This window comes from Nyctibius grandis, chromosome 4 (assembly GCF_013368605.1).
Source record: "Nyctibius grandis isolate bNycGra1 chromosome 4, bNycGra1.pri, whole genome shotgun sequence".
NCBI lineage: Eukaryota > Metazoa > Chordata > Aves > Nyctibiiformes > Nyctibiidae > Nyctibius > Nyctibius grandis.
This window is the reverse complement of record NC_090661.1, coordinates 81,188,387-81,213,952: the sequence shown is the minus strand read 5'-3', so window position 1 is coordinate 81,213,952 and position 25,566 is coordinate 81,188,387. Positions and strand designations below refer to the sequence as shown.

Here is a 25,566-nt window from a genome sequence, read left to right as displayed (position 1 = left end):
GTCAAACACTTGACAAACCTATAAATAAGCTGGTGTAAGAATCAGACTCAATGCAACTGCAGTAGCATGGAAGTTTGCATGGGAAAACTTACCCTGTGTTTTAGCAGGAAGAATTAACTTTTCCTAAACATCAGACTGCTGGGCCTAGACTGCTTCCAAATCTTGATCTCATTTGTTTATGGCTAGTTTGAGTACACTACACTGACTATAGATCATTCCATAGTTGTCTCCGTATTAGGCAATTTATGCGTCTTCTCAGGGAGCAGTCTATTCCATGTATCTGGTCCTTGGATGTCATCCCACCAGCGTAAGTTCTCCTGCTTGTAGGAGAGCCAGGTTTTTGTCTTTTCCAAAAGAGAAAGCAATGTATTTCCACGTTATCCCTTCTGAACAGTTCTGGTTCCTTCTTTCTTAAATCTTTTTTTTTCCTCAATATCCTAAGATGTTGATATTAAACAGTGGATTCCTTCTGTAGTTTCCAGTGCCACCTAATGAAAATAAAGATGTGAACACATGATTACATACTTATCAGAAACTTATAAAAAGGAAATATATTTGGGAGTATGTGTGTGTGCTTGTGGTAATAAATACTGCCTGTGGTTTAGAGCTACAGAAATTCATGTTGTTATCCACTATCAGTAGGTGACTGTATTAAGGGATGTTCAAAACGGAGCTGCATTGAGAAACAGGGAGGTTAAAGAGAACTAAACCAGAAATCTTACTTGGTATTTACTGTGGGTTGTGCTCAAAGCAGGTTTTCTGCACTCATCATTTGTTCATGAGGAAAATTATTATAGTTCACTGCATGTCAGTAGGAGCTTAGAGTGGCCGTATACTGTCTTCTTGGTCTACTTAAATAACCTGATGTATTTTTAACGTTTTATTGGTTTAAATTTACTGACTGGTAACTATTTAAAAGAATTTAGAATAGCACAAGAGGTGAAGAAAAATAGATGTTTTAGCAGTAGTTGAATTGACATGAACCATTTATATTATTGTAAATAACAAAAAATTGATTTAGATTGTGGTTAACAACTGTCATCATTGTTTTGGACTTTGTGTTAATAGAGAATATTACTCAGATAAAATGATTCTTAAGCTGAGTAATGTATGGAAACAATTAGTTCATAATTTGGTTTTGGAACAGCTCTTCAAAACTTTCTGATATTTTATCAACACTGAATTGGAACCCAAACTTTGCAACTTGGTTAACTTATTTTATACTGTTTTACCATTTTGATGTATTTATAGATAAAAGTACAAATAGTAAAGTTACTATAGTAAAATATTTCTCTCTGCCAGGTGTGAGTGCGCATACATGTTTGTTTTTTGTCAGCTCTTTACAGACAGCTTAATACGAGTTGTACTGCAGCTTTAGATAGTCTATATTGTAGCAAAGCTAAGGTCTAAGATCTATTGATGACTGAATATTTTCAATATTAACATATTCTTGGCAAATATTCTACTAAGTTAAATAAATTTTCATTTTGATGTGAGCTAGAGTAAGTTGATGCTTGTGAAACAGCAGTTTCAATTAGCATTCACTAAAGGTTTGTTGACAGTTAACACCTGGTCTCTACTGTGCCAAGTGGGAAGCCTCTAATGCAGTCTCATGATTGCTGCATAATTAGGATTATGATCTCTAATTTGCTTTTAATTTTGTAAATCTAGTCTTATTTTCAAAACCAGTCAGTGTTACTTGTGTTCCTGCATTTTTATTGTAGGACAGACAAAGTTATTGATGTTAAAAGGATTAAGTAGTATACTACCTTCTAATATGGTGAACAGCTTGCCCTTTCATTGGTTAGTTAGCAAGAAAATTTGGACATGAAAAATTTACTGGTAGGTCTCAGAAAGCATGTATTCTTCCCATGCTACTTATGAGAAGCAAACAGAAAATGACACAGGTTTTTTTTGGAAGTAGTATTCTTGTATACAAGCTGCCAATTGTATACTGGGAACATCAGGAGCAAGTGTAAATGTTTTTGTAATACTGCTGAGAAATAACAAAGGAAATGACCTTGTTTCTCAGTGCTCCAGAACATAATTTGGCGCATCCAAGATGAAGAAGGTAAATGCTAAATACTTTTCCCTGCCTGCAATGTGTTTTGATCCTTATTAGCTATGCTTAAGGGCAGGGAGCTATTTCTGGCTATGGTGTTTTGCAACAAATACTATGGTGGAAATCCCTGGATGTATCCACAAAATTTTTGAGTCTTGGCTGATCTTTTGGAAGATCTTCTTCCAAAAAGACACTGGGAGGAAAGCATAAACTTGTAGAGAATTACTGAACTGACGGAAATTTTCTAATAGCATTTCTGTTTATCTATCCTCAGATGAAACTTTTTAAAATGTTTTGATTAGAAATTTTATAGAGGGAGAGAAATCTTAGTCTTCTTGACCTATACTGTAGTAATCATCTATAATACACATATTTTAAGGTTTGTGAAGATACTCTGTGTCTATACAATGTGTGTATATGTTTGTAATGTTTAGTCAGAGTTAGAATCAGAAATGTAGTCTTCTAATAATCTAGTGGTATAGTTTTTCTTTTCATTTTCCTGAATTTCCATTTCAGAATATCAACAGAAAAACTTGCCTTGTGGTGGCCACAATGCTTCCGAGTGTAACCATGTACATTTTTTGAGATAATGTAGAGGAGGAAGATATCCAGATAATCTGGAATAAGGGGGGCTTTTCAAGAACACTTGCATAAATTTGCCTGATTCTTTGCTGAGAAAAGCAAAAAAAAATACTTTGAGAAATGTCTTTAAATCATGATCCTTAAGAGCTGATGTTTTAACCTTACATTTGAATGACTGTTACTTTTTCCATCTTGTTTCAATATGCCTAAATGCAAACACATGTGGAAAATGTTCTTTTGGCTTTTATCAAACTGACATTTAAGTGCATTTTTTTCAACCTCGCTAACATTTGTGGTAAAATATTTCAAAGCTATGAATCTTGCAATTTGCCTCTGCATTTTTTTTTCCTTCTTTCATATATTAACATTTGGTATTCATAATCCTAACCTGGTTGGAATTACTGATGTTTTTCGTTTGCTGTTTGTTTGGATGAGGTGATTAGGAAAATACTTTATGTGAAATTCTAGTTTGCAACAGTAAATACTTCCATGAACAGTCACTGTTTTCTGAACTTGAGTAAATTAAGGAGAAAAATATGATAATCTATATTCAATTGTAGCATATTCTGAACACATTTAGCTTTCTGTTGTGTTATATGTCCATGATGCTAACCTGTCTCCAATACTTCCTTTTTAGCATGTTTCCTTCTTCCCCTCTACTCCCTTACCCGTTTGCAAGCTCTTTAATTCTGTGCCAAGCTAATAAGGAGAACAACTAGCTCTGGGTAAAGTCAGTCATTGCCAAGCAGCTGTTATAAAGTTTTCTCATGTACCTCTGTGATTGCACCTCACTTCTAAAAGGCAATATTTTTGCTCTTTCAGGTCCAATTTTGCATAGGAACAACCAGTTATTTCTGCATCTCAATCTTAATTGGTTATATGTCAAAGACTAGGGATGAAATAGTTCCTATATGTAACTATCCTTTCTAGGGTTTGAACTTTGAACAATGAGTTGTACAATTTAGATGGAGAAATTAGGTACACTCTTTAGAGTTAAAAATATGAATTACTTTTCACCCACAGTATTTGTCCTAAAGTAGTCTCCCTTTTACTTCTGTTGAAAAATAATTCCTTGTGGTTTAATTTATACTGTTTGAATCTTGAGACTAGACCTTCTCCTTAAATGTGGATTAGATTTTACTTAGGATCAAATTATGAGGGCTTCAGCTTGCCTGCTAACACTGACCAGGGAAGATTGTCTTTCTACAACATATGCCCCATCTGCCTGGCGGTGTGGCTGCCTGCGTCGTCCTGGCATTGGCCCAGGCTGTGATGAAGCTGAGAATGTGACAGACAACAGGCTTGTCCAGATGTATGTGTAACTGCTTCTGCCATGCTCTGCAAAACAATCAGGATGCAGGATTGGCATTATTTAGTTGTTTGTGTTGATTTATTCCTTGAGGGTTTTCTTAAAAAATGGAAATAATATTTGGTACTTTTTTTGTAGTTTTACTGAGCTTTTAGTATTACTAAAACAGGTTGTATAATATGATGCTCACTCTCTCACATATTTTTTTTCTTTAATTTATGGAGTGATTTCATAGACATTCTGACACAGGTTACTTAATTTGAAGATTTAACTAGATTTTAAAAAATGCAATTAAAAGGATCAAACATCTGTCAGTGCATTAGTCTGGTTCTCCTCACAGCTGAACATTTAAGCTATTGCCATGTCTTAACATGACTATTTCTTGCAACTAAAAGTAAATATCTTGGAAAGGTGTCAGAATTACCATTAATTATGATTTTTAATTAGAATCTAATTAAAATTCATCCAATAGCTTGAAAACATACCAAATCCTAGTCTGCCTTCCTCTCTAGAGGTATCAGCAAAGGCTGCCTCTCCGGCCCCAACTTACATCCCAAGAAAAAGAAGTTACAGACACATGTGCAACTTGCAACCTTTTACTGATTATCTAAGAGGGTTTCCATCCTAGTGGTTTTGAAGGTTTTTATAACATCAAACAAAAAAGTACAATCCACTGGAAATATTGTGTTGTTATACAAAATAAACAGATTTTTGTCTTAGGTTCAGACTGTCATTATTTGGCCTACAAAAGCAAAAGGGACAAAAATTATTTTTCTCTCCTCTCTAGCTGTTTTTGGCAGCTGATTTTTTTTTTTTTTTTTAAAGTGTAGCTCCCTGCTGATGTATGCTATTGAGTAGATCTTAGGTAATAAGCAGATGTATCAAAAGATATCCAGGGCAACACACCCTGCTGAAAAACAATAGATTACTTTTCTCTACTTCTTGCAGATAAGTAGCTTCTAACATATGCATCAGAAGTTTTTTTTCCTGGTGCGCTCTCTATATAAGACAGTTAAATGTTGGTATTCTATGGCCATTTTACTCTTCAAAAATAATTTCTTTGTACTCTAATATAAATTGTGTTCAGAAACTTAACAGCATTACTTGAATTGCTTTAATTTTCCTTACTGTAGCTTCATTGCCTTATGTTGTCTGCCTTCAGTTGTAGGGAATGTTTTATGTGCTTATTTTTGTTGTCAGTTTGGGTTTAAAACCATGGTGAGCCAAACAAGACTGTATTTGTTGCTGTGAATCATAGAACAAGAAGATAGAGGATCTTATCAATACTTGCAAATACCTTAGGGGCAGGTGTCAAGAGGATGAGGCCAGACTCTTCTCAGTGGTGCCCAGCGACAAGGGTCAATGGTCACTAACTGAAACATGGGACGTTCCATCTGAATATGAGGAGGAACTTCTTTACTTTGAGGGTGGCAGAGCACTGGAACAGGCTGCTCGGAGAGGTTGTGGAGTCTTCTTCTCTGAAGATATTCAAAACCTGCCTGGAGGCGACCATGTGCAGTGTGCTCTAGGGGAACCTGCTTTGGCAGGGGGTTGGAATAGATGATCTTCAGAGGTCACTTCCAATCCCAGCCATTCTGTGATAGTCTTAGCTCCGAAAAGCCTCAGATTTTGTGTACAAAGCGAGTTATGAGAGATGGGTACTGATCCAAGAGAGAATTACCAGTCATTAGGCTGGAGAATAGCCTTGGGAAATCACACAGCCTCGCTGATGATTTTTCTCAGGCATTATGGTGAAAGATAGTTTAAAGAAAGATTTAAAGTAGATTTGCTAATATTGATAGAAAATTCTAGTAACTGGTCATTGGATGATATCATGGGTTAGTGAGAGAAAAGGTATTTTTGTTGACTGCTTTGTGCCCAGAGGCTGTTGTAAATCTAAACGTACCAAATGAAGGATGGTATGTTCAGTGCCATAATGCTTTGCAGGGCCCTGAAAACGTAGAGAAGGGGCTTCTGCTTGAAGTGACTGAGAAGGGGCTAGAAGAGAGGTCAGAGGGACGGCCAACACAGATGATCTTTGCAGCTGTCTGAAGGGATTAGATATTAAGATGAATGCATTTATCTGTATAGTACAGGAAATCATGCTTTTTAAGAGGTGCTATGAGAAGGAACAGTGTAAGATTTAAACATAGTTTAGTAAGAGGACACAGAGAAGATAGATAGTGGTGCTCAGGTTATGAATGGTTTGAGTGACAAACAAGGTGGTGAAATTGTCAGCAGTGATAATTACTGAAGGGAAATTCTAACAGCTGTCCTCAGTTGGAGGTAATGGTATGGCATATGTAAGAGGAGTCTGTGCCTTTTACAAATAGGCCTCAACCTCCTGTAATGTAAGGAGGCATATTTTGGTTAAAAAAAAAAGTGTAAAAATTTTATACTCACTCTTGTTCGTGTTCTTTTATAAAATAGCTTCTTCCATTACTTTCTTATCGTTTTTTTTGAATAGCTATTAATTCTGTCAAAAATGAAGCTACTAAAAAGGCTTACCTTTCAGTATCAAGTTCAATTAGGAGTCAATCCTTTTTAAAAAAGGGGGGCGTGGGCAAGTAACTGACAAGTGCTGTTGCCTTTAGTATAATTGAGCAAAACATTAACATGTCCTCTTTGGTCGGTGCTAGAGTTGATCAGTAGTATCACAGCTGAAAACATATGCTGCTGCTGCAAATGCAAACTTTTTTTTTTTTTTTTTTTTTTTGTTAAAATGCACTGTAACGTGGTGAACAAATTCATGGTACCAAAAATAGGGGCCCCTCTATATGGTGCTGATTGTGGGATTTATTATTCTGTTATTTAAGGTATGTTGCTAGGTCAGGAGAGGGGTCACAGTTCTCAGATATAGCACAGCCTTAAGAAATACTCAGAAAGACCAACAATTGCAGAACGTGAAACAAAAATATTATTCAGTCTTGCTCATAAGGTTCTAATTTTCTTGAATTATCCTAAGTGTGATAACAGCTTAGTCCTGAAGCACACACAGAAGCTCTGTTTAGCGTTCCTGGGCCTCAGAGCAGTTTCTACAGTTGAACTTCCTTCCTTAAAATGGAGAATTTTATAACGGCAAATACCATGTTTCTGAGGCATGCTGGAGTGACAGTCTTCTCTTTGCAGGTCAGACATACAGCAGACAGTGACAAAGTCAGTGTTCCCACACTGCCTATGCCTGGTGCATTTTGAAAAACGTCCATCTAACTGTTCATCTTAAGATAAAAAGCTATTGGCATGCTTGATTTTCAGGTCATTCTTGATACAACTTAGCTATCAAGCTCCTGTGGATTAAAACTGCGTATTTATGTTGTCCTTTTGATGTGTCATGGAAAATGACCAGCAAAAATTACTTTTCTTGCATTTGTAGGAACTCTCATTCTATTTCATATAACAGGCTTTTAGAGGTGTTCAGTTTACTATCTTAATTCAAAGAAAAGGAGTTAGGTCTTTTAATGTTCAATCTGAAATAGTGGAAGACAGTTGCCGTTGTCTTATTCTATTAAGTAATTGTAAAATAATTTGTTCAGATTGTATCTTAGATTACATAGCTGTCACCTGGAAATCTTCATAACACAGACAGTATTTTAAGGCTGTTTCAAATTTTTTCCCCATCTTCAGATACCACCTATTTTATTTATTCAAACTACAAGATAAGGATTTAAATACATACTCATCTAGATTTAGAGCTGCTAATGTAGGTGATCAACTACAGTACACTAAGTTTATTATGTTTAACATGCCATTAAATAATATGGACATAGAAACATAATATGTCTTTCGTTAAGGAATTAAAGTATCAATTGGCATGCTTGTAGATATACAAGAATACAGAAATAACCATGTGATTTGGAGAGTATGCACTCAAATTGATTGAAAAGGTTAAATATCAATTCAATAAAAGAAAAAAATATTGCCGAAATACTTAATTGGTTCATGATGGTTTGTATGTCTTTGCTTGAGAAGCAATTATTAGAAGACCTGTTGTTTTTTTGTTGATTTTTTTTCCTCACTCTCAGCTACTTGCTATCATTTGAGGTTTCAATTGCTTGACATGGAATTGGTGGATAATTAGTAGTGTGGATAACTGTGAAAAGCACATGTAGTAATTTAGTTCTTGGTTCTTTCTAATTGTCTGCCCATCGGTAGTTTGCTAGGGTGAGTGGCTCATTATTCAAACATTTTAAATGGAAAGTACTGTAGAACTAAAAATGCTCTTATTAGTAACATGGTATTGAAAATCAAAACCTTTTAAACAAACAAGTCATTATTTGACAAATCTATCCCCAAAGCCATTGTTCACATACTATAAGGAGATTGGGGTTGTGAGGGGGAGAGGAAGGGTAGGGTTGGCAGATAGCATTCATTTTTCACTGTGTCTGAAATAAAGATGTGTCACTGTTTTAAAAGATGCTAAAGGTGAATACAATAAAATATATTGAAATACATCTAACTGGGCAAGCTTCATTTGTTAAAAGTAAACATCTAAAGTTAACAGACTTTAAGGGCAAATCTGTGCTAATAATTAGGGTTGACCTTGAGGTCATCTTGAACCTCAAATGTGCAAACAACTTTTACAGTAAACAGTTTAACTTGCCTGCAGGAGTACTTCCTTCTGAGTCTAATGTCTTCTGAGGTTGTTAATCCTGCTGTTTAATCCACTCATTTTGAAGTGTGCTTAGAACTTAAAGGCATGATGCAGTGTTTGTGCGCAGCCTCCCTGCAGTCTCCACAACTCCTTCATTCTAGTTTCCTTTTCTGTGGCACTTCCCTTTTCTATAGCCTGTGACTAGAGAGAAGGCTGGTTCTTAAGCTGTGGTGTACTGTGATCAGAGATGCAAAATATATGCTAGACAAGGAAGAGTGTATTCTAGAACTCTATCTGGGACTTAACCCTAAAGTTTGATCTGAAATATGAGGGTAGATATTTCCATTAAAAGTTTAAATATTTGTTTTAACATTCAAACCTAATAATATACTACCGAATGTTACCAGTGGATGCTGTTTTCATAGTAGTATGACTTGAAGGATTTGAAAGCTCATCTGGAGACACTTGGCTTTTCTGTTATCAGATTTCCTCACATACTAGTAGATTTGTTCATAAAAGTTCTTCATCTGTCAAAATGTACTATTTCATATGGAAACTTGAATCCTATCGTGGTTGTTTGGGTCAAGTTAATTTTGAAATAGACACCAGATCTTCTCAGTCCTCTCATGTAATTTTACATTCTGTTCCTAATTTTAATGAAGTGGAATAAGTATCTGAATGTCTTCAGTTATTTAATTTTTCTTCAAGCATATATTTTATCAATCTGACAGTTCATTGCAATCAAGCTTATGCTTCAGATGGTAATCTTTTTTTTTGTTATATACTCCACTTGCAACTTTAAGATGAAGGATTCAAGTTGATGTCACACTTTGCCTTTGTAATTTGGACAAAATCTAAATAGATGTTCCCAGCTTGCACCATGTGTAACAGCTAATGTATCTGAATTTCTTGTTTTCAAATAACATGACATCATCTACTTCTAATCTTCATGTCCTCTTTTGAAGGAAAAAAATTGTAGAGTTTAACTTTTTTCTTCTCCACTTTTTTTTTTTAACAGATTTGAAGAACTTGTGAAAAAGTTCAAAGTAGAATATCATGCTGGTGGTTCTACTCAAAATTCCGTTAAAGTGGCACAGGTTTGTTCTTCCTTAAAAAAGAATTGTTGATAATTTGAAGTGTTGAGTTTGAATCAACTTGATGCTCTGTATTGTATGTGTTTGTCATAAGTGGGTGCTTGTGATTCTGTTGCTCAGACTGTGCTTGTATTTTTTTACATGATTTATATTGAAGTTGTGCTCTTTATTCTTTTCACACACTTTCTGTTAAGGTTATAGTTACAACTACAAGGTACCTAGGAGTGGAAGCAGGGGGGCTGGGGGTTAAGGAAGACTGAGCCACGCTTTTGTCAAAGGTGTATGGTGGAGGGACAGGAGGCAAGGACAAGGTCCCTAGCTGCAGTTAGGAATCTTCAAATGAAGAGATAAAAGTCACAATGAGAATGGTTAAACAGAGAAGTTGTTGAATCTCTCTGCTTGGAGGTTTTCATAATTTACTGGGACGAGTCCTTGGGCAACCAGATCTAAATTTGAGGCTGGCCCTACTTTGAGTGGTGGGTTGGACTAGAGACCTGCAGAGGTCCCTTCTAGCCTGCATCATTCTGTGATTCTAACCACAGTTATCCTGTAAGAACTTGAAAGTTTATCCATAAAAGTTTGAAATGTAAAACTTTTCTTTTTGTACAAGGACAATGTTTCTGGCTATGGGTGTGATGAATAACAGTAATGATGAATTGGGTTTCAGGTATATTAGCTTTTCTATAACTAAAGTATGCCTTTTGTCACAATACTCTTGAGCATATACCTGCATGTATTTTAGATTGTGATAGATGTACAAATCCTATAAATAGAAATTTACAAACTGTATTTATAAGCTTTTTGTTAATGATCCTGGCTTATTAACTTCCAGACTTCCTATATAATTAAAACTTACTGCCAGATACATTAAATGCACATTTGGAAGAAATTAAGTTATAATTTAACAAAGGTTGTTCCTGCCAATAAAAAGGAAAAATTCATTATAGTAATAATCACTGCTCCTTAGTACAAAATAGTTGCTCTTTCTTTACTAAGGTTTTAATTTTCTGAAACCCCAAATGTCTTGAAAATATTTGTGATAAAAATATTTCACAACAGAGAGAAATCTAAGTTGCATGTGTTTTATTGCATATAGCATTGTAATTCTGAAATGGTTATGTTTTTTAAATACAGACAGCTTTCAGAGATTTTTTTTTTTTTTTTTTTTACTATGTGGTCAAGACAATGTTTTGCTTCTGATACTTTAAAGAAACTTCATCAGGAGAGCTCAAGTTATTGGATTCATTCTGTGTCAGTATGACTGCTGCTTGACCTATGGGCATGGTGTAGAGATGGTACCTCTTCCATGACAGCTAATTAGAGGTCAACTTTTTGGAGGGAGTTCTGCAACTGTTCATTAGTTCAGAGGCATGAAATTCTGCTTCCATTCCTACATCTAGATTGAGGTTTAGAAGGAAATGCCTGTGGTAGACTCAGATTTTCTAAACTTTGAACTGTTCAAAGAGCTCAGGATTTTATTTCTATCCCCTTAAAGTGACCTCTTTGGCATCAGCTAATTTGTTAGTAAACTATGTCTCATACTTAACTGTCTCTTAATCTGTCAGTCCAAGTGTTCAATAATTGTACTATGAAGTACACAGAACCCATACAGAGTCAATGAAATAGATGAAATTTAAATCAATGAAATATAGGGGTTTCTGTGTCAATGCTCCTTTCTTATACTGATTGGGTTTTGTCAGTGAACTTTTCCTTCACCTAGGCTCTGAGCTGGGAGTCTCATTCAGCTCCACTTGCCATCTGGAATTGTATTTGTCTCCAGAAGGGTTGTCATCTCCTAGTTTTTGTTTCAAAAAAGGTTGAAACTTCAAACAGTTGTGCATGAATAACATAACATCACTAAGAGCCTTTAAAAAGAGGGATGGGAGGATAAGAGAGAGAGAGAAGAGAATTCTGGAAATCTTGAAAGAAGCTGTTATTCTGTAAGCAGAAGGAAAAATGTGAGGATAGAAAAAATAGTTTAAATGTAAACCAAAAATTAAACTAGAAATTCTGGAAGAATTTTTGCAGCAATATTCATTGGCATATTGGAGAGAATAAGTGTGAAAGTAATCTTAGATCGGAATAACTTCAATATATAGTTATTTGTTGAAAGTAATGGAAGAAAGCAAAGACTGATTCAGGAAGCCTGACTGGTGGGTGAGAAGTAAAGGACCAATAAATAAGTTCAGAGCTCTGAGATAGCCACACTCTAAGTGAATGTGGATTCTCTGTGAGAAGATGTGGGGAAGAAATCCTAATACAGCTTTTATTAATTTCTCAACTTGTGTTACTTTGTGGGAAAAGCTTGAAAAAGTATCCTAAAAACTGAGAGAGACAAACTAAAAAAGTTTGTTTCAACTGTTTAAAAGCTGATGAGAAATAATGGCATGTTAAAGAAAAGCATCCTTGGAAGCCTGACTGCAATGGAATATAACTGAGTAGAATGGTTGGAAATGAACAAATGGCCTCTGAAGTCTGACAATTGCTTTTTTAAAAGTTTATTTAATTGTGTACTATTTTATCATTAAGGAGTGTAGTAGGAAAATTGGAGGGCAATTAATAAAATGATTGGAATAAAAAAAAAGCAAGAATTTAAGAAGCAACTCAAATAGTGTCATTGAGTTGTTTGTTTTGAATAGTTTACTGCTTTAAGGGTAAGGAAAGCAACACTATGTTGAAACAAAAATACCCAAAGGCAAAATGGGTGGGGAAACTTACAGTATATAATGTGTTTTTAGAAAGGAAAAATGAAACTGTCATATACTTGCTTACATGGTGTATGGTGATCATCACTTCTGTTATACATGCTCATATATTTTGGATATTTCTTTTGTATCTCTAAAGATAGTAAGATCTACTCAAGAAAGACTACCTCTCTGTTTCTGAGAAAGATAAGCCAACTTTTTTTTAAAAAAAAAAAGAGAGAAAAAAAAGAAAAAGTCTTAAATCTACTGTATTTATCATGCATGAGAAATTTGAGATGGTAATCACAGAAGCAATAGGAGGAAGCTCTGAATTATGAAGAAGACTGGGAAGAAAATTAAGTTTAAATCATGGGGTTTGGATCTAAAATTTAGAGCAGCATCAACTGTAATTGAAATGAAGATTTTAGAAGTTTACAAAGAATTAACCAGAATTGCAGTCAAGCTGTGAAGAGTAGGATTAGATTTTTTTTTTCCTAGCATGTTAGCAGAAAGGAACGATCTGAAGTGCAGCCTTGAAGGAAGAATTTGGCAGTTAAGGTACTAAAGGGAATCTTGGTGTTTTTTCAATATTGTCTTGCAGCAGAGCAGCAGTAGAGTGTGTGGCACACTGCAGGAGTGAGTGATGGTTGGAGAGCATTGTGAGAATCGAAAAGCTGAATGTTGACTGCCCAAAGTGGGCATTATGTGGACAGGGTATCTCAGCAGGGTCAGAAAAAGGTCTGGACGTATCAGGGAGAACAGGGTCAGAATTTTTTTGTAGAAATGCTTCTAATGTACGATGGAGAAAACAGATGTTCGCAAAATGAAATGGGAAACCGAGTGAAAATATGCATGAGAGGGTAAAATGAAAGGAAGGATCAAATGAAAAATTATTCTGTTGCAAAACAAATACAGAAGACTGTTGGGTTAAAAATTGAGAGGATGGAAGATAAATGATAAAGGGGCAGAAACCTGGAAATACCACACTATTACTTTTCAGAAGTGTATTATATAAGTGTTTTTATAAGTACAATAATATTTTTTAAAAATACCTGAAAATGGTGAAAGAGACTACCAAGAGCAATATGAAAGTAATGAAGAGCACTACTAAAGCCAGTGAGATAAGATGTTTATGTTCAAGTTCTCTAGGATATTAAAGTTGTTTGAACATATACTGATGTTGGAAAGAGTGAGGAAGTCAAAATTATTTTGGCTTGACCTAACTCATGTTATGAATGGTGGGGGGGAATTGTTTGATGTATTCCAGAAATGACAGTAACAGGCATAAAAATGGAAAAGATAAATGAGACTATAGTTTAGTCATTCCTTAATGAGTTCAAATTAACAGCAAATTATGTCTTGGAAATACTAATTCATGTTAGGAGAGGAATAGTGACAGAAAGAAGTGAAGAAAGTGGAGACAGAAAAGCATGTGAGGGGAAAAGACAAAATTGTTTGAGAGGATAGCAAATAAGTAATGTGGAAAGAGAAAAACAGTATAAAAATTCCAGTGCTGCTCTGATTCTGCATCCCTCACAGTCCCGTCCGTGTTTCTTCCTTACCAATCTGCTTTTTCTTGTCCACTCTGATCTTTCTTGGGTGTAAATTTGTTCACCTGGAAAAGAAAGGATGGCCAGCCAGAGCAGATTGAGTACTTCTAAGGCCTTAAGGAAAAGTCTTATTGAAATAAATACCTTTTCGTTTAAGACTGTAGTACTGAGTGGAAAAATAGAGGCAGACCGTAAAGAAGGGGGAGAGGGGATGAGGAATAAAGGGCTTTCCTGAGTGCAGTACAATACAGAAAACAGTTGGAATCCAGATCAGCAGTAAAAACGCAGGTAATGCACTTCTAGAGGTGCTATGTTACTATTAGACACAGTTGTGTGTTTTTTTCCCTTAACCCACCAGTAGAGAGTGTTAATAACTTTGCTGGATAAAGCTTTAATTAATCAGGTGTCATTCACTGAAAATTGCTTAATAGTACTTTGGAAAATGAGGACTAGAGATGATGAGCTGAATTGCAATCACTTAGTTTCTGGAATAGAAACTAAAGTTTAACTTTCCTGTTTGCTTTAGTGATCTTGGCATTAGAATTATCCTTTTAACTAACTTCTAGTTTCTCTTTGTGTTTAAAGTTGAAGTTATGATGCATGCTTAAGAACAAGGAGGAGTGTGGGGGTATCAAATTGAAACTGCATTGTGCTGCTCTGACCTTTACTTGTCTCATTAAATTTTGGCTTGATATCTGCTATGATATGTGACATCTTGCTTTAATCTGAGCTCTTGCAATCCCTCCAAATGATTGGATCCATTATATTAAATCCATAAAATATGCATACATGTAGCTGCATTCAGTTCATAAATAATGTATTGTTTTAGAGTTCTGCCAACAAACTAAATTCAGATTTGTGGAGACAGTATTTTACTACTTCTCAGCTTCCTTCTGTAATTTTAATTAAAACTGTGAATGTCTAACAACAGACATTGATCTGGATGGAAAAAAATCTGAATCTTTTAATAGTGACTTTAAAGTATCTAAAACATATAGCTTACGTATGCAGACAGGGTGAGTATTGCTGACCAGGCCATATTTGCATGATTTTTATCAGTGTTTATTTTGACTTTAGAGTGCTGAGGTCAGAACTGCAAGTAGTCTTTGAAGTTTTATCTTTCTAAGTCAAGTGCTGGATTTCAAGTCTAACTTGATGGAATTTTATAACTTGGATTTTAAACAGCACAACCTTGGCAACAAACAGAACATTTTTGTTCTAGTTTTTCTGGAAGTGCATATAAAGAATGCCACATTCTTCATCCTCAGAATGGGTGCTCTTGGTTTATGCTCAATTTCTTAATTAGGTTATTTTCATTCTAACAATTCTTCTATTGCTGTGGATCTAACTTAGCAGTCAGAGCACACTATATTCTATCGTTTATTCATCCTCAGAAGAACTGGGAAATTCTCGTTGCACAAGTTTTGTTACTTTGACACATTTTCGTTTGAATTTGTAGGACTGGCAGATAAGGGAAAAATGTAACTTGCAATTCTTGGGAAGCTTTCCTATAGATACTCTCGGGACTTCACAATAATGTTTTTATAGTACAGACCTCAGAAAATCATAGTGACTCCCTATTTTTTTCCGTACTACCTCCCTGTATCTAGTCGTAAGCTTTTGGTTTTTTGTGTTTGTGCAGCATTTTTGCAAAAAGCCTATATACTGTTGTTAGATACTTTTAAAGAAGCTTGATTTCAGACTAGAGTATGTGTTTATTTACTCTTAATAATGTGTTGATTGGAATGACTTTTAAATGAGGATAACACTAAGAGAGAATAATATGCTAAATTATGTTGAGCGTTTGAGTCCCACTGTCTTCTGTACGTCAGGGAAGTATGACACTTTCCCAGTATCAGCCTGTATTTCAAGGGCTTCTAACTTCATCCCAATTTTTATTCTTCAATGATGATTAACTTGATCTGTTAATCTAAAATGATTGTGCTTTTTAGCATTCTAATAAACTGTCAAGTTTGAGAATTTAATTCTGAAAAATGAACAGATTCGTGCTTGTTTATAAAAAACTGTATGTGCTAAAGGCTTAGATGTGTTTTAAATTCTTACTGCTTGTTATGTGAGTAATTAGCCAAACCTTGGATTTATATTAAACATATGTGTCTACTGGGTCATGTCATGCTTAATCCAAAAATAATCTGTAAAATTAAAAACGTATCTATGAAAAATACTGGCAGGCAGAACTGCATTTTTTAAAGAATATAAGCTGTAATCTTGTAAACATGTAGCTAGCTTCATTGCAACTGGTTTCATGCTTTTAAAAGTAAGTTTGTGTATATTCGCAAAGTAGTACCCTTGGCTAAACATTACTTATTGTATGTAATCTACAAAGTTCATCACACATTAGCTCTTTGGTGTTCAGTCATTTAGCGATTTCCTCCTCACTTTCCTATCATTCTATATAAATGGGCACGTAAGTAATTAATTTAGTCTTTTCCTCACCTGTGAAAATTTCTGGATTATTTCTATACAATTGATTAGACTGAGGCATAGCAGGAATAAAGGTTTGGCTTGAGAGCAGGCTTCAAAGTGTATTGAATATGCATAACTGGAAGAGAGGTAACAGCAAAGTTGTCAGAGAGGTCACCCCAAGCATAGTCAGTTCTTTTATGTTGATGCAAGGTTTGCGGGACCTATCCTTGTTTTATGGAATCCATCATGCCATCAGCTAGAAATGTTCTCTGTTGTGCTTAATTAACTTATGCCACAAATACCTTTCTCCAAAAACTGTTTCTGGAGTAATGTTCTCAGAAAGTGCAACAAGTCCCCTAAACAACTTTTTCTTCCTACTTAGTGAAGCAGAGAACATTTAGCTCTGTATCTTTCTGTTGACCAAAAGGAAATAGGTCTTTTTTTTTTTGAGAGGTAGGCTCTGTGCTTTCTGAACCATTTGGGTCAGAATCTTAAATTCCTCAGCGTTAGTTTTGGCCTTGTGCTTGATTTTCCTTACGCAGCTTCATTACATCCCCTTACTCAGATGGGCTTGGTGGCCTCAGCAAGCATGTGTTTCCAATATTTTCAATAGTTCAATCCAGCTTTCAAGAAAAAGTATGAAAAAGCTCTCTAAACTATTTTCTGTTTGGTATGGTTTAATGAACTTAGGGGTATAGCCTCACCTTCTCTGCCAGAAAACAATCCTGAGGCATGCGTTTCCTTCTGTGCCAGCTCCTGCCTGTTTCTGCCACGCCGCACCGGTGTGGCATTCGACAGCGTCGTCTCCTGTCAGTGACAATGCTGGCACCCTGTGCTGTCCTGCAAGTGCATGTGCCTGCTTCTCAAACCTATCCAATGTAAAAGAAGACAAATCGGAGAAAAAGTTAGGACTTACAGCTAAATTTTTCTTATTTATACCTTGCTAAAGTTTATATGCTCTGCTACTAGCCAGTAAACTGAATCTCTTAAACATCTATCCCCAGTGCTGTAGCCAGTCCTAACAAGTGAGACTTGTACTTGGCAAAGGAATAACAAAACATGCCTCAGTACTGACAAAAATAGTTGTTTAAGTTTGTCTCTCTGGAAAAACAACAATGGCTATTCCCACTATTGCAAAGATGATGTCCCATTGATAGTGTCACGGTGGACAGTATCACATGCTAGTGTAATCAGTTTCCTAAGTTATTTATTCTCTCAAGCGCACTCTATCGTGCCTGTGCGTTTCCAAATTAGCCTATGTCAAACACCACGGTGATGTGTCCATGCTTCTGACAGAACAGACAGCCTTTCCTCTTCACAATTATAACATGCAGCTTGGGAAATGGCTGTAATGCCTAAGCTGGTTGGTACAGATACCAGAGAAATTCTGTAATATTTAAGAGCTGCCTAGATTTTTTGGAAAGCCTTAGAGAAGATGGCTATACCTTTTACTCTGCTGTACCTAAGATGAATTTGAAAGCCTTATTCAGAGCTACCTGGAACAGTTCAAAAAAGCAACAAAACCACTTTATCATTATGGCAAACTCTGCAAAATTCTAAGCAAATTTCCCCCCGCTTACAAAGCCTATATTCATAGGCATAGGAATATAGTTTCAACAAATACCAGAACGGTGAGAAAATGAAGCTCCAAAGAGCCTGTGGCATTTTTTCAGATTCTGCAATGCCAGGTCCCTAAATTTGTCCTCTTGAAAATGAGGCAGTTTCAGTTACACCATCGTCAGTCTACAACAGACTTTGTTATGAGACAGATGGTAACTGTTAAGCATTGCAAGACAAATGTCCTTATGTGCATCACTTTGGCATGGAATTGAGTGCCTGGCTGCTGGTTGCAGGGACGTGCCTGTTTGATGCACCAGAACCATATCCACTTATTTCTTCAGGTCTCGTCCCTGGCCAGCAACATCAATAGGATTGTGGGAAGAATGTCTTTGAAATATGTCACATCTGAAATCACTTTAGAAAAACAGTAAAAAGAGTTGTACAATCACATTTACCCTAAATGCATTCAGATAGAACCTTGAGGCTCTCTCCTTCTCAGTGTGGTTGAGTGAGCTTCAGAGTGCATATGCAGCCTCTGTTCATCCATACAAAATCGTAATTTATTTAAATAATTAAAAACTGTTTCCGTATTCCAGAGACATCAAACATCAGTCACCCACATGGAGTCAGAAGGCACTATATAAATGGTAGCAGTTGTCTCTTCCTGGGAGTGCAATTCAGCTGACCACTGCTTGACTCAGTGTCCATGCCTGTTTAGCTATGTTAGCACCATGTTTTGGAGCTGTAAATATTTGTCAGTTTTTTCAAAAGCAGCAAAGGAATTTGGGCTCTGTCCCTAAGCTAATGTCCAGCTGAGTGAGTGGACTCAAACTTTGTTGTTTTACGGTTTTGTTTTCCCCTGAGCCAATGCCACCTCTAACTTGTAAGCCATGCTATATATGAGTGAGATTAATTAGCACATTCCCTAATTTATGCTTATCCTACAAATGAAGATGTTTCTAGGTAACACAATAATTGGTGCAGACTGGGATTTATCCTGAAGAAATAAACAGCTGGAAGTATCAGTGCGCCACATTTAGGGGACCTGGTTCCAAGTGTGCCATGCTGTGAACCCTCTGACCTTTTTGTACACAGAGTGACAATGGGACTTTCTCAGAACCATTCACTCCGTGAGGCTGTCGATGCAGCGGTGGGCTGATGGCACTCTAATAGTTGACTGTCGTTTACTTGATTTCCCATTAGTTTACACTGGAAGGAGAATGACTGCTTGATTTGGCAGTCTCAGAAGAGAGGGTAAATCCCTGTGCTTCACTGATACTAATTTGGCCTGCCACTCAAGTCTTGGGAGCTTAGGAGCTGTTTTATCCTTAGCAGCTCAATAAGTTACATAAGTACATCTTTAGCAATTAATTAATGTTAAGTGATGTGATACAGTGGGGAGTTAATTGCCCTGGAAATCTGAAATGCCAAGTTACAAGAGTTTCTTGCACATCTCTAGAATACTTCCTGTTGAAAGCATACTTTTCCCCCCCCCCCGCCCCCCGAACAAGGGCACTGAAAATCTTGCTGTTAGCTAAGAACTCTATGCAGGTTTTATAATATACTGTTCCTGGAGACCTACTGCTTTCCTTAGAAAGTTTAAATATATTAGTGTAACTTCCTGTATTAGATCTATTCGCAGGTTTGTTGCCTAACACCATTCTTTTCTCTCTTTCAATAACTTGTGCTCAATCCAAGTGCATGTATGTCTGATTTTGTACTTTAGAGTTCTGAATTTAACTTTGCTATATTGCATTGTAGCCATATAGTAAATTAGTATACCTTTCTCTTTCTTATTTATATGATGGAGATAATAGTGGTTTATCAGAATAGAAATTTAATATAGGAATTTACCTAGTCTTTTTAACAATGCAAAGGGATACGGACTGGTAACTTGTTTGGTTCATCAGGAGGTACAGTAGTGCTTTTTTTAGGACCCTGAGCATAATTTCAAAGGAACATGTAGGATTGCCTTGCCAGTCACATCAGGAGACTCTTTCACTGGCCTTTGCAGTAACTGGCATCATGTGCTATTCTGTTCAAAGAAAGGATATGGGATAATGCAATGAACTTTTAATAGGCAAGTCTTATCCTAGGACTACTCCATCAGTAGCTGACTTGCACCCTGACCCGTTAAGAGTTGGCCTGTAGGTATTCTTACTATTGGTATATATGTCTTTTTTTTAAAAAAGAACTTTATAAAATTTGACCTCATTGATACGCGCTGAGTTTCACAGTTTAATTATTCTTGCTGTAAAATAGTATTTAGATGGATTTGGCTTGTTATCATCTTAAAAAACTGTAGGAGAATATTTACCAGAATATTTACCCGATATTGCTGGGGTTCTGTTCAAAACAGTCACAAAACCTTAAAGGAAAAATATGCCTCTTATATACTCCAAATTTATTAAAGCTGAAACACATATGCAACAGCTCCACTTAGTTTCTAGTTATGTTGTACCTAATTATATACTGAGTTTCTTCATGACCTTACAGTCTGACAAATAAATAAATTAGTTCAAGAAAATTATGTACTCTTGTTCTGTCAACACTAACATTAATGCATTGAGATATATTTGTAAACCCTAAGAACACAAGTCTTTCTTTCACTGTCATTATGGTGGTACAAATGTGCTGTAGGATAAATTAAACTGGTTAGTTTATCTTTTAAAAATACAACCTGAAATCACAGTGATCTCATATTCTTAGTTCGTAAATAAAATAAATGAAAGGATTTTTTTTTTAAAGACAACTTGGACTCTGAGATGAGCTTGGATTTTCTGCCTTTTTCATGCATCTTATGTGGAAGAAATTCTGCATGACTGTAGATTAATTCCATAGTGTACAGTGGACTATTATTAAACAAAGAAGGAAATTTGTTGACATAAATGTTTAATATTGTTATTATTCATTGCTTAAGTTTTTAAAATACTTTGTGTACAAGTCGAGACTACAGTGGGTGCGATTGATCAAAAAAGCTAACTTTTGTGTGGCCTCAGCAGTTCTCACCTATGATATCAAGATGGGTCAGTTTATTCTGTAACAGCTGCTGAATAGCTGCAGCCTGCAGGCTGAAATACTAAGAGAAAATAGGTGCTGGTTTATTGTAATTTACCAGGCTGTCAGCTGTGGTAGGTCAGTAGATATGTCATGAGCAACTGAATTGTTCCTGCAGTGAGGGCAGGGGTTCCTGGGAAAGGGATCGGTAGTCTGCTGGTTAAACACCACTAAGCTCGCCTATGGAAATCTGTTCCTGCTCATAAGTCAGAGCTCTGCGCCTAGATGAGAGCCCAGAAAATCAGCTTTTCCCCAGGGAAATCATGCTTGACCAATCTGATAGCCTTCTATGACGACATGACTGTCTGGGTTGATGAGGGGAGAGCAGTGGATGTTATCTACCTTGACTTCAGCAAGGCTTTTGACACTGTCTCCCATAACATCCTCATAGGAAAGCTCAAGAAGTGTGGCTTAGATGAGTGCACAGTGAGGTGGATCGAGAACTGACTGAACGACAGAGCCCAGAGGGTTGTGATCAGCGGTGCTCAGTCTAGTTGGAGGCCTGTGGCTAGTGGTGTTCCCCAGGGGTCAGTACTGGGCCCGGTCCTGTTTAACTTATTCAGCAATGACCTGGACAAAGGAACAGAGTGTACACTCAGCAAATTTGCTGATGACACAAAACTGGGAGGGGTGGCCGATGCGCCAGCAGGCTTGCTGCCATTCAGCGAGACCTGGACAGGCTGGAGAGCTGGGTGGAGAGGAACCTCATGAAGTCCAACAAAGGCAAGTGTAGAGTCCTGCACCTTGGGAGGAATAACCCCATGCACCTGTACAGGTTGGGGGCTGATCTACTGGAGAGCAGTGCTGCAGAGAAGGACCTGGGTGTTGTGGTGGACAACAAGTTCACCATGAGCCAGCAATGTGCCCTTGTGGCCAGGAAGGCCAATGGTATCCTGGGGTGCATTAGGAAGAGTGTGGCCAACAGGTCAAGGGAGGTTATCCTGCCCCTCTACATGGCCCTGGTGAGGCCACATCTGGAGTACAGTGTCCAGTTCTGGCCCCCCAGTTCAAGAAAGATAAGGAATTACTGGAGAGAGTCCAGCGAAGGGCTACAAAGATGATGAAAGGACTGGAGCATCTCTCTTATGAGGAGAGGCTGAGAGAGCTGGGTCTGTTCAACTTGGGAGAAGAGAAGACTGAGGGGGGATCTTATCAATGCTTACAAATACCTTAGGGGTGGGTGTCAAGAGGAGGGGGCCAGACTCTTCTCAGTGGTACCCAGTGACAGGACAAGGGACAATGGGCACAAGCTGAAACATGGGAAGTTCCATCTGAATATGAGGAGGAACTTCTTTACTTTGAGGGTTGCAGAGCACTGGCACAGGCTGCCCAGGGAGGTTGTGGAGTCTCCTTCTCTGGAGATATTCAAAACCCGCCTGGACGCAACCCTGTGAAACATGCTCTAGGTGAACCTGCTTTGGCAGGGGGTTAGACTAGATGATCTCCAGAGGTCCCTTTCACCCTTAACCATTCTGTGATTCTGTAATTCCATTTTTTTAAACAGTTATGTGCTTTATAATACATTAAAAATCTGTTTTTCAAAATTGTTTTGAAATTTTATTGCGTTTTCCCTTGTCCAATGTCAGATGCCCATAGGAGACAGGTCTTTGTGATGTTTTGGAGTCATGGAGCTGAAAGCTTGCATCTCAGAAATGACAACTTTACATTCTGTTCCCTTTTCAGAAGGAACCAGTTCCGGAGAGCAAAAGGAAGTGGGACTCATTCTTTGAGGAAGTCTTAATATATAACAGAGAGGAAAAGCACATCTACTAAAGGCAAAGGAATTATTCTGAAATAATTAGTCTCAAATAAGCATTTGTCCCACTATTTGCATATTTAGTTACGTTGTTTCTTCAGAACAATTTTTGATGAAAGAAATTACTTTTTTTTATTTATTTTATTACGAGCTAGTCCATGGCCCTCTACACTGAGCAATTTATCAAGTTTTGCCATTGCTATTGATGAAGATATATCTACTTTTCAAATGCTTTTCAGTTGCCCTGTAAGAAACTGCATGCCTCGTTTTCTCACTAAGCATGTTCTAGGATCCAGAGCGTGATCTAGCATGAGCCAGGACTGGTGGGTCACAAAATAAAAAAATTTTCTCTTTCTGCTACCCTGTTTCTGGTATGGATAGATAATGGCTTTAGGTATGACAAGTACAATTTTTTCAGAAGAACTAACATGATTTAAAAAACTGTAGCAATGACAGTTTTTAAATTTACATACATAATATAAATTTGAGCTTTATGCTGGAAATGCTGCTGTGAAGTAGACCAAGTCTGATTTTCTGTGACAATCTAACTGTGCTAGAATTTTAGACTAGATGACTCAAAGCAGCCCTGCTAAAAATAAAGCAGGTTTCTGTTTTAAAATCTGAGCTGTACACATACAGAATATTTATGCAAATAAAAAAAGCGAGCTTGTGGGTATGACAGATTTTTGATGGTATTTTATTTAACTCTGACATACAGTTCAGGTTTAAAGATCCTGAGAACTAAGGTACCTAAAGGAAAAGGTAACTGTGACCTGGTCGTATGAAGCTACCTGTCGAAGAGACCCCTATGTCAATAGCCCTAAGATTTTTTACAACTAAAAGAAGCTGGATGCAGCAATTGGTGAGGCAGCACAGGCTTTACATTCAGGTTTCCTTTTGTTAAATATTGTGGGCAAGTTAAATTTTAGTATCAATTGAAAGGTTAATAATTAAATTCCAAAGCAGCTTCACTTACAAAATGGAGAATGGCATGGCACACTGTATTAAAAATATCGAGGTACAGTAATTGAGTATGTTCCAAGTCAAGCAAGCAAGAACATGTATCAGATAATTATTTTTAAATTGCAATGTGATGGAGTGAGAATGGCATTTTGGATTCTCAGATTTTCTTTTAGATCTTATCATTTTTCTTATCCATTCTTTGAAACATATTGATGAACTATTTTGTTAGTCCTATCAAGGTGAGTTTTAATTATTCTTTCATCTTTTCCAGAAGGTGTAGAAGGAGGGGGAGAATTTGACCATCATCTGTCCTGTGTTCTTGTTAGATTTTTCTCATTTTACTAGGATCATGAGAAGTGTCTAGTCTTTAGGATGCTTTTAGACAGCTGAAAGCAGGGTTTTGACTACCAAAAAAAAAAAATCTTCTGTTCAACTAAGAAGTCAAAGACACAAAAACTTTGTTTCTAACTCATGCTCTGAACTGCTGTCTGGCCACTGAAGTTCAACTTCTCTTTTATGGCGTGTCTGGCTTAACAAGAAATGACCTCTTCCACTTTCCACAGTCCCCTTCCTTGCCTTTTTTTTGTGAGCAGACGAAAGATGCCAAATGTTTCCAGTTCTAAAGCTATGATTTAAAATGATATGGGTGAGGCAGATTAAGTAGAAAAGTTTAAAAACAAATCCCACCCTGTTCCATTCTTTATAGGGCTTTTTTAATGGTTTTGCTTGCTAGTTTGGGAACTTCAAATGGCTTTTGACACTAGACAAACTCTGCGCAATTTCCTTTTCACCCCCAGATCTCTGCAAGTGTTTGCTTTGGATATGCTCTCTGCTACAAACTCACGTACGTCTTAGGAGTCTGTAGTCTTCCCTTGTTCTCCAGCTTTCTTGTTGTTTCCTTTATGTTTTCCCCATTGTGAACTTAAGAAGGGAGCATCCCTTTTTTCAAGGGAGCTGCTCCAGGTTATTTTCAGGAAAGCAGAAATACCCCTCCTCTTCTAACAGAGAGACCCAGAGCACAAGATGTCATATACTAGAAGCTGTCCTTTTTATTTTGGCAGTCTGCTTAGGGAAGAGCCGATGGTTCTTTGAATTGTACTTGGTATTTCATGAATACAGAAGTTGTCAGGTGCTGCTTGCTCTGCCAAGTATCATGACCCACTGTCCTTACGGAAGGAGTACCTTATAATTCATTCCAAAACTGATGCTTTATTGTTTTGTTTTTGGAGTATGTTTGGGAGTGTTGTGGTAGGACATAGGGTCCAGCCTGTCCTCAAATTGTAGACATCCGTATCTCTTTCAAGGAGACCGGCAGTGCCATTTTATTTGATAACATAAAATTACAAAATATGATTTAAATATAAAGGAAAATTAAAAAGAAAAGCACTTGATGCTTCTGGATCTTTCTCTTTGGATGATAGCTTTTCACTTACGAGGAATTTGTTTCAGAAGCAGATTGAAGGACAGTTCCAAAAAATGCCAATCTTCAGGCATTGTTGTGGATCTATTTCACATGGCATCTTCCATTAGGTTGACTTTGGATGTGGGTAAGCATTCATTTTAACAGAGCTAATATTAGGGGTATAATCAGAGGAGTAAAGAAAGAAGAGATGGAGACAGCCTTTCCATGGTCATGTTCATTATTTATTTGGCTCACAGCTGAGGGATCCAAATGTTGCTACTGTCAGTAGCAGTGATACGAAACTAAGTTTGGTAACTATATGTTATGGGAATTGACATTTTTGTTGCATGAGCTGTCATGTATGGAGTCTTTCAGGCCTCTGTTTTCTTCTCCATGGCAGTTAGAATTCACATGAAACCCCAGGGGGTTATCAAATGTTGCCAGTATGCAGACATAAAATAATTGTATGTTTCCTTTAAGTCAGTGCAGGGAGCATTATGTACAAGCTTCTGAGAAATCTGAGCATAAA

General features: G+C 36.9%; 1 protein-coding gene across 2 annotated transcripts in view; it reads left to right on the top strand.

The window, feature by feature from the left end:
- Positions 1 to 25,566, top strand: part of ADK (adenosine kinase) — a 304,369-nt gene that overhangs the window by 77,386 nt on the left and 201,417 nt on the right. For both annotated transcript variants that reach the window (XM_068398760.1, XM_068398761.1), the window contains exon 4: positions 9,563 to 9,641. In XM_068398760.1, the coding sequence (XP_068254861.1) occupies positions 9,563 to 9,641 (79 nt within the window). The remainder of the gene's footprint in view (positions 1 to 9,562; positions 9,642 to 25,566) is intronic.